The 17,716-nt window shown below is 38.3% G+C and overlaps 1 protein-coding gene across 2 annotated transcripts; it reads right to left on the minus strand.

Moving 5' to 3' along the window:
- Positions 1-591: 591 nt before the first annotated feature.
- Positions 592-14,136, minus strand: LOC139964629 (cytochrome P450 3A13-like). Of its 2 annotated transcripts, XM_071966387.1 has the most exons (13): positions 13,765-14,135; positions 12,701-12,794; positions 11,890-11,942; positions 9,600-9,693; positions 8,927-9,043; positions 7,975-8,063; positions 6,551-6,699; positions 5,958-6,085; positions 5,301-5,450; positions 4,629-4,849; positions 4,013-4,153; positions 2,917-3,079; positions 592-1,763 (listed from the first exon to the last, which is right to left on the minus strand). In XM_071966387.1, the coding sequence occupies exons 1-13, from the start codon at positions 13,836-13,838 to the stop codon at positions 1,647-1,649; spliced, it is 1,590 nt and encodes a 529-aa protein (XP_071822488.1). In that variant the 5' UTR covers positions 13,839-14,135; the 3' UTR covers positions 592-1,646. The 2 variants fall into 2 exon arrangements, with proteins under 2 accessions (XP_071822488.1, XP_071822489.1); XM_071966388.1 differs by lacking the exon at positions 12,701-12,794 and having other exon boundaries at positions 13,765-14,136.
- Between the last annotated feature and the right edge of the window lie 3,580 nt (positions 14,137-17,716).

The following is a 17,716-nucleotide window of genomic DNA, read 5'->3' on the forward strand; positions in this document are numbered from 1 at the left end:
CTCTCTCATTAAATGGGTCTGTACTTAGGATGTAGGAATGATCAGACATAAAATCACAGCAGATTATCACAAATGGTATGGTCGGAGTATGTAGAATAATTAATGCAGAGAACATGAAAGCCCATCCACCCTCATGACAGAGTTGTCACAGGATATTTGGAAGGGAGGGTATGCGATCAGACTGAGAGCAACATTTGAGGGGGGGGGGGGGGTGGGGGGGGGGGTGGGGGAGGAGGTGTATAGCTGGACTGTGGGTAGTGCACACTGGCATGAGTGTGGCGGCCCCCTTGGTATGGGACAATTAAGGGGGAGATCCCACTGAAGCATTGTGGTTTTCTTCCTCGTCAGAAACTTATATCAGCTTCAAATCACCAGAATTTTGGAGGTATATGTAAGTAAATTAAACTGAAATATATGTAAACTGTATGTATAGCTATCTTCCTAACTTTTTTGTTTTAAACATGGCAAATATAACTTGCTTGGGGGGGGGGGGTGGTAAGAAACCAGGGGGCATGGAATTTTTTAATGGGGGGGGGGGCACACCTCACGGACTGAATAAATACACAATAAAGCGTCATAAACACAAAAAGACCAAAGTCACTATATTTTATTTTGTAATTTGTTTAGTTGTTTCAATTTTGCAACAAAGTTGTCTTTTCCCTAATTAAAGGTTAAATTATACTCAAAATGAAAAATCGGTCAAGACATAAAAATTAAACCCTGTAAAGACAATGGTTTTCCTGAAGGAGTTAAATTCAGGACATCGAACATTCTGTTCACTCTTAAATGCGTATCTACTCAATTAAACATTGAATTTTCCCCTACAACGATTTAGAATCTATGGAGAGAATGTTAACTTTCCTCACAATAGAGTAAAAATTTAAAATTTGTACAAAAAAAATATTTCCAATCATGGGTTCATTGTTAAGGCTTGCATGGTTGCAAAATCTATCATTTCCTTCAAATCTTTGGTGCACACATTCCCCGATAAGAAACTTGAAAACAATTGCTACACAAAATCGATAAATGTCAGAATTCATTGGTAACTAATATTAAGACACTAGAATCCGACTGCTAGTGATATTTATTGCCAGGATTATATTTCTTGCTAAATGTAATAACTAGATGAACAGAGAAAACAGAATAGCAAAAACAGATGGGTTACAAGTAACCTAGTATGTTCTATGGAGTAAACTGAATTAAAAGATAAAAGCTAATTCACCTTTAAGAGAGTGGTAATGAGCAGAATAATTATAAATTGACACTAAAGGTATCGAGAAGTGCTGAAAATTTGGTATTTTGATGGCTTCCACAGAAGCAAACAATACAAATAAAACAGGTGTTTAAAGAAATTTAAGATTTTGCCATTAAGATAAAACCTGCAGTTTATGTTTCTTTATCTGATGTTTTAGCACAGCACTTTTGAGAATGAAAAAATATTACCTAACATGAAGATGAAGAACATATTTGTACAAAAGAACTCTTTAGTTCAAAGGTCATTCTGGTGGATAAACTTATTCCTATGATAAACAAACTTCTTGGGATTATTTTGCCATCTTTAAGGCTCGAACCAACTTCCGATAGCATTTGTGTCGTGTCGAAGAATAGATTGTTTTCACTAATTTGCAAACCGTCAAAGACTCGCACTAAGTCTTGGCCTCTTCTGCTCTCTTGCCATTATCGTTTTCCCTAGAAACGACTTGAACTTTGACCCCATTGGGTGGACAGATAAAGGCTGTAGCTTTATTCAATACTGGAGGAATCTATATAAAGAAACAGAATGCAAATATGGGTTTATGGTTCGTGACAAATATGCTGCATGCGATGTTTACGTGGATCTGGAAGCCAGCAGCAAATGTCCCGGGCTGAACGTGAAGTGTCTCGACTCCACTGTGGTAACATAGAATATCGTCGCACCTGCTTCACCGGTGAACAATGTGAGGCATTGTTAGGTGAAGACTGCCCGGTTTATTCAAAGGCAACCAACCATGTAAATCATGACAAACCAGCACATAAACAATCGTTGTTTTTAAGGATCATCAGCTGTTCAGTGTGTCTTCGCAACTATTGAAAAGTTGGTCAGTACGGGCAGAGTTGAGACCGAACATGTTCAGTCTGGGCTGTGAGCGGTTGGCTTTAGTCGACTAGCGGTATAGGGTATTATTATCAAGAACTTTTGGTCGATATGTGACAAATTGTTTGATATATCGGTGAAGACAATACTTGGCAAAGGTTTTCATAATTTGACCTCTGCCTACTTCAGACGAAACTTTCCTACCATCCCAGAGAAGAGAAAATAAAAAAGATCATGATTTTCACTTCAGGAGATATTGTTCTGAAGAAAAACACGTTTGTCCATTCTGACCTTAAGCTAGGTAGTCTACGCAAACTCAAATATTCTGTTCTCGACGTATGCATAAGACGAAGACGACTTGATGTTGTTCACCCTAGATCAGATTTGCATTTACGTGGAGTCACTTCCTTATTTTTGTAACCCTTTTGGTTAAAGACAAACTTCTGGGGAAAGTGATTTTAATAGTACCTGTTTTAAAAGCGCAATATCGACTACTGAAAGAGTCAATGAATATAAAGTTATATTTCTGTATTGCATTCCTCATTGGTGACCATTATTATATGATTAACTATTTAGTTCTTTCCTGATTACTGATTGTGTACTTCATTACCTGACCAGCCCCTCCCCCTCCGCCCTCCCACACAACCCCCCTCCTCTGCCACTTTCCCTTCCATGAGACAGTCATGTCATAATCACCTTGAGATGATGCTGTCATAACAGAAATGACCGGCATATTTATTATTTGAAATAGTTGCTCTTTAAAAAGGAACAAATCAGCGATTAAACTAAAATCCTCCGTTCGACAAAAAAAAAAAAAAAAAAACAAGAAAAGAAAGCCAAACCTCGGTCTCGGGGCAAGTCTCAATCTTGAACTCTTGCAGCAGCCTCACAACAGCAAACTTGATCTCCATCATGGCTAGTCGCACACCGAGACAAGCCCTGGGACCGTCACCGAACGGAAGCCAGGATACGGGATGAATCTTACTCCTGTTCTCTTTGTTGAATCTGAAAGATGAGATATAAGAAAGAACCTTCGGTGCTCACCCTCAGTGAATCTTCAGTTTCTGCTTAGAACAAGAATTCACATTCTACTCAGCTTTACTTAGAAATAGGCATACATTAACATACATAACAGGGCTGAGCCTGGGGTAAAAAAAAAAAAAAAATCACGGGACTTTGCAAAAATTGCGGTATAGGCTCCAGTTTTCGTATGCTAAAGTGTGTTAGGATAATAGTTTTTGTCCCCGAGGTAGAAAAGAAATCACGGATCTTCCGCGAATTCGCGGAAAAAGCTCATGCCTGACATACATAAATGCATACATACATACATACACTTATACATACATACATACATACATACGTACACACATACATACATACATACACCCATACATACCTACATACATACACATGTCAACACCAACATGCCATCACCGTTCACATAGATTACTGTTGCCATTGGCAAGGAATACAAAATTTAAACCATTTTTGTTATTTACCTGACAAATCATAGGAATTTGGGAATAAAAAAACCATGAATTATTAACAACACCATGCTAGAGTGAAGGCATGGTGTAGCAGTTAGCCTGTCCACCCCACAATCATTAGGTTCCAGGTGCAAATCCACACCGGGAACCGGATTCTCTTGACATCTTCAAAGCCACCGCTTTTGCAGATTTGTTGAGCAAAACTCTCCTGTAAGTTTCGTGAACATACCTTTTGTTCATGAATTCTTTCAGTGGTTTCAGAACAACCTTGTTCACCTTTTACCTGCATTACCAGTGATGATGGATGTGGTGCCTTCCACATTCCTCTCAATATTTGAGAAAATTGGTCGGATGTGTTTGAGATCGGTTCTTTCTTAAGACCTAGTAATAATGAGGGACGGACACAAGACTGTATCCAAAGGAACAAACTTTTCAAAATGAAGATCTTTACCTCTCGGGTCGAAATTCCTCCGGATTGTCCCATATTTCGGGATCGTGGTGGATGGCGTAAACGGGAACATATACCTGGAACCCCTCGGGTATCAGCAGGTCCTTGATGATTATGTCGCCCTTATCGTTGTAACGTTCAAGCCTGAAAGATAAAAAAGAACTTAATATATTACACTATCATTACTAGTATCAACGATGTCATTTTATCAGATATAACTGTTCAGGATAAAATACAGTCCAATCCTCTGTGGTGGGGGGGGGGTGGGGTGGAGAAGTGGGTGGGGCAGGGGGAGGGGAGGAAGTTGCCTTTCAGTAACAAATGCTAACAATCGCTTTAAGAATTAGCTATACCAGAAATATGTTTTTGGTTTACTTTTGCAAATGTATAATTGTTACCAGTTCTGGAAAATTCTTTAAGAATAAGTTGAACAATAGCAGACATCTGATTGGGTTACCCCGCCCCCCCCACCAATTTTATTTTAGTGACAGCTAGACACAATGCAATGACATAAATGTTCACTAAACTATAAAAAAAAAACACAAGAAAGTTTGTCTAAAAAGAAAAACTTAGAAAAGTTTTGACAGACGGAATCTGAGCAAATTAAGCTACGACTGACCCCGCCGCGGGGGGATACAGACGGAGGGATTCTCGGACGAAGCAATCCAGGTATTCCATCTGGCTGAGAACCTCATAGGTTAGTTCCTCTCTGCTGGGAGCAAACATTTTCACTTCTTCAAAGAGTTGATCTTGTTTCTCAGGATTTGTGGCCAGAAGGTAAGCAGTGAAACACAAGGCTGAGTTGGTGGTTTCATAGCCAGCCAGAAAAAATATGAAAGCCTGAAGGGGATACCAAAGAAAAAAACAACAACAATGTGTCACAGAATGAAAGAAGGTAGATGTACCCATATAACACATTATTGAGGGCGTGGTGGCCAATTTGCTAAGGCGTCGGAATTGTGATCCAAGGATTGCTGGTTCTATTCCTGCTTAGTTCATTACGTTGTGTCCTTGGGCAAGATGCTTTATCTCACTTGCCTCTCTCCACCCAGGGGTTAAATGGGTACCTGTGAGGTAACTTGTCATTGGGCGCAGTATATAACTGCTGCCGACTGGAGGGATTGTCTCTGGGACAGGTTATCATTGACCAGGGGATAATATAACGTCTGTAAAGCGCTTTGAGACCTATCACTGGTGTAAAGCGATATATAAAAATATAAAAAAATCAAGTCCACTTTCTAATACTTTTTATTTTTTATGATAATGTGGTTCCAAATTGTTTTCCACTTACATTTGCCATGATTTCATCTGTGGAGAGGGCGACTTTTTTCTCTGATAGTGATGCGACAGCTCCCTGATCGATGAGACTGTCCTCCGCCTCTTCATTTTCTGTCGACTCTACTCGATGGGAATCGGCCATTAATTGAAGAATGTCCATCCTCTTAAAAACAAAATCAAACATGCAAAAGGAAAAAAAAAAAAAAAGGAGAAGAGAAGAGAGGTGATTTTCACACAAAACTTTGTTTTGGTAACATCACAATAATGTCTCGGCGATAACCATGGTGTCAGTAAATTACCATTGTGTGTCGGCAATATATAATGGTGTCAGCAGCTATCACAGGGATGCAAAGATCATTCTAGTATGTGACCATGTCACAAGCAAGCTACAATGAGTACAACAGCTTGAGTACACGTAGAATTCTACTTTGCACAAGTACAAGTAGAATTCTACTTTGCAAGAGTACAAGTAGAATTCTACTTTGCACGAGTACAAGTAGAATTCTACTTTGCAAGAGTACAAGTAGAATTCTACTTTGCATGAATACAATGTACATACTGCAATTTGAAAAGCCTCGATTACACCTTTGAGTTACCTGTAACTACGCTAGACTACGAGCACAAAGTCGGACTTACTACAAGTCTGTGTCATCCTGTCTTTCATTCCTACCTTAACTTCCCCCTTGTCACGAAGTTCCAAAGCTTTAGCTATCACACCCAGGAAAAATTTCTTGATCTTCGGATTGGTTATAGACACATCAAATAGGTCGTAGAGTTTGCCCACACCTGGTACAAGCACTGAGGGTTGGAAAAAAAACAAGTAAATAATCTCATCATAAGCAAAAATTATTAAGTAATCTTATTGATAGATTTAACCCAGAAATATGACCACTTAACACATGTTTAGCAATTTGCCAAGACGTGCATTGGAAGCAACTTTTATTCCAAATTTTCAAACGACATGGCAGATTTTGGGATTATTACGACGATCTGACATACAAGCCAAAGTATAAGTGTCTTCTATCTTCAATACTTCAACAGTCTTTCATGTCATGCAAAAGGAGAAGAAGAAATCATGAAAATTATTTTCATTTTCCATCCATCGGTGAATAAAATATGATTGCCAGCGCAATAAGTGTCCGAAGTTTTCTGCAAAAACTATCTTTGCAGCTAATTTTTTCAACAAAAATTTTCACCACATGGGGACTGCCCCCCCCCCCTCTGGAATCACCCCTGTGAAAGTTACGAAAAATAAATACTTACGGACTAGGATTAACTTTAAATTATAAATGGAAAAGCTGAAAGCATCTTTGGCATGCTTGACAAATGGGTCATCTGGGTTACCCTGGGAGTCGACTTGGATACCGAAAAACACCGAGGCGACGACCTCCATACTGTAGCTACCGAAGAGACTGTAAGGAAAACAAAAGGAGGTACGAAAAGAACAAATCAAATAAAAACCCTTGAAACATTTCAATAAATTTGTCAACTCCATTCACAGTGCAAATACATTAATTTCTTTTAATTCCCAAAGGCAAGAGAACCTTGATATCTGTGAAGCATTTCAAATTATGCAAATCTTCCTTAAGAAAAATCAGCATTTTTTAATGATATTTGCTTGGTGTCACAGTGAAGTACTATAACAATAATTAACTGGGTGGATGGTTTACCATTTTTATTTGGGGGGGGGGGACCCACCCTGCGGCTAATTTTCTTATTTACTGCAAGGGTGGCATGATTCTATTTTTTCTGGAATTCCACACAATAAAATAATGATGATTTTGACATCATTCAAGAAACCAATGCTTATGCTACTTTTTTGGGGGGAAAAAACAAACAAACACAAAACTGTATTCAAAATAATTCTTTACTTTTAATCCCGTAATACCATAGCCAAAGACAGTCAACTTCACGAATCAATTGGCCGTTTGCTGAGGGAAAGGGTATGGTAGAGTTTTGAATGACCCAGATTTTTTTTTTTTTGGGGGGGGGGGTTTTGGGAAATGTTTTTACAAAGAAAAGGGGGAGGGGGTTTAGGGTAATTGAGTAATTCTCATACTTCTATTTGAGATGAAATTTATGAGCAAAATAATTAACTTGTTGGGAAATATACCAACTTAATTTACTGAGTGGTCAAAGTAATATTATTACTCACCCTATTTGTGCTATAATGAAGTGCCTTGTCATGAAGAAGAGACACGTTTCATATGTTTGTCATTAATTAAATAATGCAATACATTATATATATATATATATATATATATATATATGTATATATATATATATATATATGTATATATATATATATATACATATATATATACATACATACATACATACATACATACATACATACATACATACATACATACATACATACATACATACATACATACATACATACATACATACATACATACATACATACATACATACATACATACATACATACATACATACATACATACATACATACATACATACATACATACATACATACATACATACATACATACATACATACATACATACATACATACATACATACATACATACATACATACATACATACATACATACATACATACATATATATATACATATATATATATAGATATATATACTGGTGGAAAATAGACCGTGGTAATCGATGATCTTTTTCTCTTTTCAGTATTTTGTTTGCTCACTCTTTGCATTGAATGCCTCCTTCCTTTCCTTGCTGCTCTTCAAAATTCTTCAGCAAACGATCGCAACACTCATTTATCAAATTATTTATCTGCAAAAGAGAACATCGTTAACAAAAAAATTTGATGTTATTCATAGAACAGAGAATATATCCAAACTCAAAATCTACTTTTTGATATTCTCCTTTCCTACAAGAGCTTAAACCAACGTTCATTCAGTCAGAAGAACACCTACACATGAGCCTTTCTTCACCAATATGTCACAGACTACAGAAGATAGGAAATTAAGACCCCGGTACAGGGCTGTTACTAAAAGCACTACTAGAACATACATTAAATGATAGTACACCCACTCCACATATCCAGCCTGTGACATAATTGGTCAACATATTTCTTCAGAAATTCGCTTTTGAAATAATTTTTTTTACAAAGCATTTAAAGGTTGATCATTTTAGTTTTATACTTGTGGGGTAATTAAGCCATACATAACTGGGTCTGTTGTAACCGAGCAATGTACTGATCATGCACACTGGCACGTATCCACAAAAAAATAAATTTCCTAGCGGTCAGGAACTTGCAGTTTTTTTATATAAAATAATGAATGCTCGGCTGGATATAAGCGGTCCATAAACTTTTAGGTCTACGACCCAGGATCATCCATGGTGAGCGAGCCCCCCCACCAGCACCCCCTACCCCACACCCATTAGAGTTGATGATCAGCATGCATCAAATGCTAGCTAGTGACTGTTGACTTGATGTTACAAAATAATATAACTGAATTGATCTCGGTTGGCATGCTCTGAAAACTGTCAGAAACATGAAAATGATATTTGGAAAAGTCTTACGATGCAACATAGCGTTTCGTGACCGGCTTTTGGGTATTTCCCCACAGTTTGCTGATCGTCGATCTAGATATAATAGGGGTCGGGTTTATCCGTGTTTCACCGTGCAGTACCTGTTTCAATTTACTCGCAGTAAAAGCGGGACTGAGGGTACTGCGGACCGCCTTCCAATGTGCATCTCTGGCATTGCTGACTGCCGCATCTAAAGGTCTGTCTTTAAAAGGTGCTTCCTGGAACGTAAAAAAATAAGACAAAAGTCGATAGAATCGGAACCCGGCGCAGCCGACATCAATCGTTTGAAGAACGTTGAGAATCGAGATGTTTTTCGTTGTCTTATTGAGGAAAAAAAATGGCAAATTCATCATTTCAAATGTTTTGTAGATGAAAGTCTGAACATTTTCAAAAAGAAAACAAGAAGCTGTTGCATTGACTATAGGAGTCAAGCTTTATTACTATAACTACGGACATCCCCAAACACAGTGCATGACATTGGGAAATAAGTACTTAAGTATAAAATAATAACAGTCTCAAATTTGACAGACTTGTCAAAACTATATAAACTATGGAAAAGGTGCCTACAGGTGACTGTTAAAACAATAATAATAGGGAGAAGGGGAATGAGGGGAGAGAGGGAGGGGGAATGGGAAGGGCAAGGATGAGAGGGATGGTCTTTCTTTAACTATGATCTATAGACCAACGACAAGTTGAAGCTAGGGACAAAGTGCCTGACTATGGAATTAATGTTTAGAAAACATCCCAAATTTGCATCAAACTTTGTATACTCACTGCATGATTGGGAAATGATGAAAACTTGCTGATCATTATTTCTTGCAGCATGTCAAGGTCATGAATGCAGAACAAGTTTTTCCCCAATGATAGTCTACAAAATTGATGAAAATATTCCAAAGTTTGAAAAATGATTCCAAAGTTTGAAAAATGATTATAAAAACAGATGTAATAAAATGCTTGTTGGACGTTCGAGAATGACTGAACTTCTAGCATATTCTAGCATATTTGAGGCCAATACCAATGACCTTTCAGCCTCAATACTTCATCTGAATGCCTGTTCACTTTTTTTCAGTTGATCTAAGCGAGTGGTGGCCCACTCACATGATACATGTAGTTAGTCAACAGGTGAGATGTAAAGATGAGTCAGAACTTAACACTAGCTGTAATTCACCATATATGGACATCATTTATGTACATTTGATTTATATGCTAATAGCATTTGGCAGACAACGTTTATTTGTGGTGCAAACACTAAAGTTGGATGTATGCCATATTATGCTGTTGACCTTCAGTGAACAAAAAAATGAACCTGATGTTAATTATTAAACAGGGTATCTTTACAATATGTCACTGCTTTAGTACTTCAGGTAGTATATATATATATATATATATATATATATATATATATATATATATATATATATATACAATATATATATATATAAAGTCTGTTCAAAGTATCTCTTTCGAGATCCGGCTTTAGGAATCACAAATGATTTTCGAGTTGGATAGCATCATGTTTGATCTCTAGAGTAGGGCAAAATATGTCACCAAAAACAGAACTAGTATTGTTCGATATAGGTGACAAACGCCTACAGTGGAATTACAATCTTCCTTACCGGTTTCGAACCTCTGGACATACAATCAGCGTCCATAGCCTAGTGGTTAGGGTGTCCGCGTACAGAGCGGGAGGCCCGTGGTTCTAATCCCGGTGGAGGCTGAAAGTTTTTTCACTGTTCTTGATTTTCCAACTCATTACGATTTTCATTTATATATATATATATATATATATATATATATATATATATATCTAGTAGTGTTGTTAATATACTACACTGCTGGGCATATTGTGTTCTTGGCAAGATATTACTAAGAATAAATAGTAAGGCATCAGGATGAATAAGATTGCTCCGGTTTTTTGAGTGATATTTTTAGATCAAGACTGTTGTGATGGCAACCATCGTCCAGCGAGGGTGCATGTGTATAATAGACCCAGTGCATGAGGAACAATAAAATGGTAGCTGTTAGATGCAGATAGTAGCTATCACTACAGATATATGTCATTATGATTTTATCCTTCACGATACCATGACCAAACCAGCATAACTGATATTAATGTATTTAACAAAAGCAAGACATGTTGTAAAAATACATTGAAGTAATTTAATAATAGAATGCTCTTTGGTGAAACACAGATGTCGTCTCCTGGCCTTAGTTACATTTCCTGATTTCTGCCAAGTTGGAAATGGGTATATATAGCTTTATGGTACCACATACTGTGATAGTACTTTTGGGGAGAACAAGACATACGAAGTATCCATGTGGAAATTTTTTTGTCACAACTTTGATATGAAATCCAACAGAAAGACATGAATCAAACTAATCCATATATATTATAATAATCATAATAATTATCATAATAATCAGCAGTTATTTTTACGGCGCTTAAACGACCACAAATGTGGGAGAAATCCACAAGGGCTTATGGATTACAACTTACACGTAGGGTAGCTTCCAACATTTTTGAACTCAAATTTGGAATCTTTTCAACCTAGAAAGTCATTTCAGATGGGGAAAACCGTAGATTGCTCTTGGATAAAAAAAACCAGTATACTATGACCCGGCCGGGTATCGAACTCGGAACCTCCCGATTATCTAAGCCTCATTTCTTCAAATGCCACCGCCTTTATCCACTCGGCCACAGCACCGGTAAAAATATTATACTAGGTATATACACACATGTCGTATGCCAGATGCCTAAACTAGTGCTTTTGAGCTGAATATAATGCTGTGCAGCCCTTCATCAATCCCAACTCCCACCCACACAGTAATTATACCTAACCATGGTGGGTACATTAACAACACATTTGAATCACTCACTTAACACAAGGAAAAGGAGATAAACCATGTTGTTTAATAATTGGATCTTTATGTTTAATTCGGTCATCCTACAGTGAAATCCAGCTCCAGGATGATGTTCTCCTCTCCACTCTTCCCCTCTGACTCCCCTTTCCAATTTTTCTTTGGCCCAGAAAGGTCATGAACCCTTGACCTTACAATGACTTACCCATACACTTTGCCATATTTCTCTCTTTTAGCAATCATATCTGATGTCTGCCCCTGTAAAGTGAAATCATATTGAAAATACTTATTAGTTTAAAACCATGCAGGGAATTAGTAAACAATATTTGAAATTTCTGTATGAGCAAAGGTTGATCCAAAGAAGAATCTACTCCTCTTTGAAATTTCGGCTTGATTTTCAAGTGATAATTGAGGGAGGCCTGCTGGGTCAGAGAGGTATGATATGAGATCTAAGGTGTTATACAACAATGTCAAGAATGGATATAGCAGAAAAAACTAAATTCAAAATAAAAGAATAGTCTCATTGACGTAAAAAAAGAGAGAAAAAAAGAAGATGTGTTGATTCAGTTGAGCTCTTCCTTGGCACCCTCCATTAAAATGTAAAACCAACTGACAGTAGATGTCAAGGACTACTTAATGAGTTTAAGCCTTGTTCACATATGAGAACTAACGACCGAGGATCTAATACAAGCCAGGGCAAATCAACTACATAGTGTGAATGCTCGCATTATCAGGATCAGACCTGCCTATGGGATCGTAACCCTGGGATCGTGTCCCTGCAAGGGCTATCAAGATTGCACTTATATCAATACGTCCTCATTAGACCTTGATCCGACGCCCATTCTGAAATATTTGGAAGCATCAGGGGTCAGCTTTGATACTTCCCCTAGGGAACACAACGTCCTGTTCCCCCACCTCCCACCCTCCCCCGATGGTGCATTTTCAAATGTGGGCAAGGTCTTGGTGATTGCTTAGAGATGGGATCTGAAAGGTAGTGTTAAAAACATTTAACTGACCTTCAAAAAGGAGAACAAGGTCCCAATCACAGGAAGAGGGATAGGCCCAGGTATTCCATTTCTGACAAAGTAAAGCTTTTTCCAAAAATCTGTCCTGATAAGATAATGGTAAATGTGTACACGTTTATAGGAGGGTCCATTAGTTGCGTGTACTTCAATTGCAAGAAAAAAAAGTGAAAGAATTGTCTGTAATTGTACAACTGAAATGGCATAGAATCTGACTAAGACTTAACGTTATAAGAAAGATTATTACAGATTAACTAGTCAGGATTCTTTACTCCCACATTACAAGTGATAATTTTGAAAGCTGTGTAACAGTTAGGCCTACACAAAGTTAGGGTACAAAGCTCAACTATGAGTCAATACCTGATAGTATGTATGTCGTCCAGTTACAGAGTTGTTGACAATTGACAAGTCATAATTGTGGACGTTAAATATGAATGTAAGAAACTGACTGCGGTCGGCTTGCGACTTTGATAACCCAATGAAGCTTCTTCACGAGTTCCTGCTTGCAGGAGGATCTAAACTACATACATATGTATACATAGTCCCTGCTCTTTAATATCGATTAGCATGGTGAGTTCAATTTGGGTGCACATTCAAATAGAAAGTTTTGCTCTGTGCAATATAAATCTCTTCTATTATTTAACTTCTAGCTTTTTGCAACATGTGTTAATAACATGCCTGCACAAAGTTAACACATTTTGGGAAAAATGTGATGAAATCCTGCACATTTTCTTAGGTATAGATCTATGAATAGTGCAGTGGTGGCATCTAGCTAGCTCACCTGAGCACTACTCCTGCACCTGTTTGATTGCACCTGCACCTGAATAATAATTAATATTCAGATTCCAGTTTCTTTTGTAAGCCTGTTGACATCATAAGAGACGATATCGGGCCTAGGAAATGGGAAGCAGTTTGACTTTACTTTGGTGCGCCATTATTGGTACCGCTGTACGATACCGTGTTATGGAAGTACTAAAGACTAACGCGTTAGGCTGTGTGTTACAATTAAGGCACATTGCAATGTCCGTATTTGCGAACCAGCATATTGTCATACTTACGCTATGTATATTGCAACGAGAGAACCGACTAGTGCCAACGTAGTGGAATTGGTAAGCAACTCGTAGACAGCCATTTCGAAATACACCTAACGTCGGGCGTCTTCAAGGATCTTCTGCAGTCTTATTATATGTCGAACTCCCTGTTTGAAAGGACTTTTGATTATCACTTATGTAATAACCTCAGTCCTAGCCCAGTTTAATCGCAAATAGGACTAAATTATGAGTCAAATGATCTATCACTTTATAACAGCTTCCTACCAATCTGACCTTTGAGTTCAATCTTTTAATATGCGGTACCAGTGCAAACCGTTTTTTTTTTGTATTACGATCCATTATCATGATACATGGTAGCTAGCAGCTGTCTCCCGATCCAAATGTGGGAAAAGGAAACAGCTCAAAGTAAACACCGGGCATATGCATAAAAATTACTGTGGGAAATCACAATTCACAATAACCTTTAATTTATGAAAGACAGGGTATTGAAGTCACGCCCATTAAATTGACTCCGCCTTACTTATTAATACACTACTGAAAGCTAGTTATGGTATACTTTTTCAATTCCATACCGAAAAAAATAAAATGAAATGTATTACAGCTTTTAGATAAGTCTTAAAAGAATTGCTCGAATTTAGCGTGTGCGATGTAGGAGGATCCTGAATGTACAGTGGTTAAAAATGTTACATTTTGTAGAATTTGAAAGCCAAACTGAGTCAGTGGCGGAGCTAGGGGTATTGGTCAAGGGGCGAGAATGGTCTGTAGGGTCGCTTTCGACACTATCTAAGCGGAACGCCACCACAGGTTGGCGCGTAGCGTACAGAATTTTTTTTGAGTAAAGATACTCCCTAGATCGCCGGAAATGACCCCTTCCGGGCCTGGCTAATTTGCAGATAAACGAAGAATAAATAGGTGTCATCGCGAAATTACACCAACAAAATGTGACAAATGTCAATATGTTGATGAGAGCGCATTAAAAAGTCAATAATCGCGAATAAGTAAAAAGTGGTAAAGAGCTGAAAAGGGCGCCAGCAGTCCATTTGAGTCCGTCGGGGGGGGGGGGGGGATTGGCCTCCCTGACTGTATGGACGCTCCGCCACTGGATTAAGGATCCACAAAGTGCGAGCGTAGTGGAATTGAAAAGCAACTCGAAGATAGCCATGGTACCGAGGCTCACTACCGTCACAAGTAAGGCCAACAAGTATAACAATTTTGAACAACCTGAGTCGTCTCTTTAGGAAGCTTGGTACAAGCCTCAGTGATAGGGATTTTTCTCCTGACGAGGCACTGTAATGAACTATCTGGTCTGTGACAACGCAGTAGAGAATCCCAGTGACCTCGGCAGCCTGGGAACCTTTGTACATTTGTGGCGGAACCAATTTCCAAATTTGGTCAACAGTGTAAATGTAAACAATACGGATCCTTATAACAGCCATTCTAGTAAGACCACCACCGCGACACCCGATTCACATAGTATCATACCATATAATATTTTACCATAATCATATAATATAAAACATCCTGAATAATATAATTGTATAATGCATATAGTATTACGTGTTACAATAATGTATTAAGATAACAATTATGTTGTTTTAAAAAAAAATACTATAGTACAATAGTATAGTAGCCTATACTACTACGTGAACTGGCTGATAAGATCAGGTGGCACATCAAGGGATTTCTTACAATGATAGGCCTGGGTGGGATATGTATCGGTAATTACGGAAAGTACTACTAAAATAGCCATACCTAAGAAAACATCAGTAAATAGTAATCAATGCCTGTGTGGGAAGTGGGTCAATTTCTTTGGACTGTGTATACCTTATGAAATTGTTCTACTCTATTCTCCCAGACAATTTTTGTGTGTGCTAAGATTACATCATACTCCTATAGGCTGTGTAAAACAAAAACAAAACAAGAAATAGGTAAAAGAAAATGTTCAGGGCTGGCGGGGAGGGGTCATGGATCAGCTCCTGGGTTACGTGTCTTCTATGCTTCGAGTTAATTATTTTGTGTAATTCAAATGTATTTTTCAAGAAACCACTCTGATTTCTCCCTGGTGAAAGTGTGAAGTTGTGAACAACCAATTATTTTACACGAACTTGCCACGTATCGCGATTGCCTACAATGGCACTTATCAGGATCTGTATTGTTTACACAATTGATTGTTGGTTTGTGCACACAAATTTATTTACACTACTACTCACCATAATCATCCAGTTCTAAGCACGGATGTAACGTGAGCCGAATATGATCATTTAGAATAAGAAATAAGAAAATAAAGAATAAATTAGCTGATAATAGCGTCATTAGCTATGAATGGAAATGACGTATTGCTACTGATTATCTTATCCGACGTACTCCGTAGGCAAGGTATACATCACGTTTTTCATGATATTAATGCAACGAATTATAAAAATTGTTTCTGTTCGATCATGTAAGGCGTGGTTTTTGATGCGTCAAGTTAAGTAGGTAACACAGCATCTCGACAATTGTACAATATTTTTCACACTGTTATGTTAGTGTCAATTAACACAGAAATGTAATTATTTCAACTTGAAAATATTGGTTAAGGGATAACTAGCTCCAAGAGGTAGGTACTGAAGCAGTGGCGTAGGAAGGTACTTTTGAGTGGGGGGGGGGGGGCTGAAGACTTATGGCCGGCCTGGGGGAGGGGTCTGGAAATGCAAAAAATTCCAAAGGGGAGGGGACACCCCCTCCCCTTTGGAATTTTTTGCATTTCCAGGTAGCCTCAGATGCAATTTGGTGCAATATAGCACACTTCAACGCCGACTCCATTTTGTAAACTTAATTTTGTATTTTCACCTGGCCTTAGATGCAATTTGGTGCTCCAAATGAGATTTTTTTTCTCATTTGGAAATGAAAAAGGGGTTTTCTGACTTGCGAAGCGGGGGGGGGGGGGGCGGAATGATACTTCCGCCCCTCCACATTTTTCACTGGGGGGGCTGGCGCCCCCCCCAGCCCCCCGGTTCCTACGCCCTTGTGCTGAAGTAACTCGACAATTTATCGATCGACAAAGATGTCTTGACAAATTGACACTAAATATTCTTTCTCCAGCTCGAGACTTTCACATTGTCTTGTTAGCGTAGGTAGCATGTCAGCTTGACAAGTTGTATTTGTGTATGTGTAAGAAATGCAGAATTTGAAACATTCATGGCTAAAGTTAATCCCTCAGCGCTTATCGGATAAAACACGTATAGCGTCTACCAAAAGGTACATGTTACATTGGGCCTAAAACATACTACAGGACGTGATCAATTACACTCAACTATCTCAGACATTGCATGGGATGGGGAGGAGGGGGAGGGGAGATCGGGAGAGATACTAAAATTTTACTAGCAATTCCAAGCTCCCAAAGGTAAACAGCAGGAAAATTATCTTTAGTCTGCTTACATTTTGTTATGCATTTATGCAGTGGGTATATACTTTCCAGGTAAAGTGTACAGCCTTGTCAAGTGTGGTCTAGCTAGGAGTACATTTGCTGCATGACTGAAGTGTGGGCAATGTTCCTTCTTATGGTAGGGTGCTAATAAAATCCCATGACGGAAAACAAATGAAGAATCATTTCAGTTGTGTCTCCATTGACCAAAACCCACTCTCTCATTAAATAGGTCTGTACTAAGGATGTAGGAATGATCAGACATAAAATCACAGCAGATTATCACAATTGGTATGGTCGGAATATATAGAATAATTAACGCAGAGAAAATGAAAGACCGTCCACCCTCATGACAGAGTTGTCACAGGACATTTGGAAGGGAGGGTGTGCGATCACACTGAGAGCAACATTTGAGGGGGGCAGGGGTGGGAGAGGAGGTGTATAGCTAGACTGTGGGTAGTGCACACTGGCACAAGTGTGGCAGCCCCCTTGGTATGGGACAATTAAGGGGAAATCCCACTGAAGCTTTGTGGTTTTCTTCCTCGTCAGAAACTT

Source organism: Apostichopus japonicus, chromosome 23 (assembly GCF_037975245.1).
Source record: "Apostichopus japonicus isolate 1M-3 chromosome 23, ASM3797524v1, whole genome shotgun sequence".
Taxonomy (NCBI): Eukaryota; Metazoa; Echinodermata; class Holothuroidea; order Aspidochirotida; family Stichopodidae; genus Apostichopus; species Apostichopus japonicus.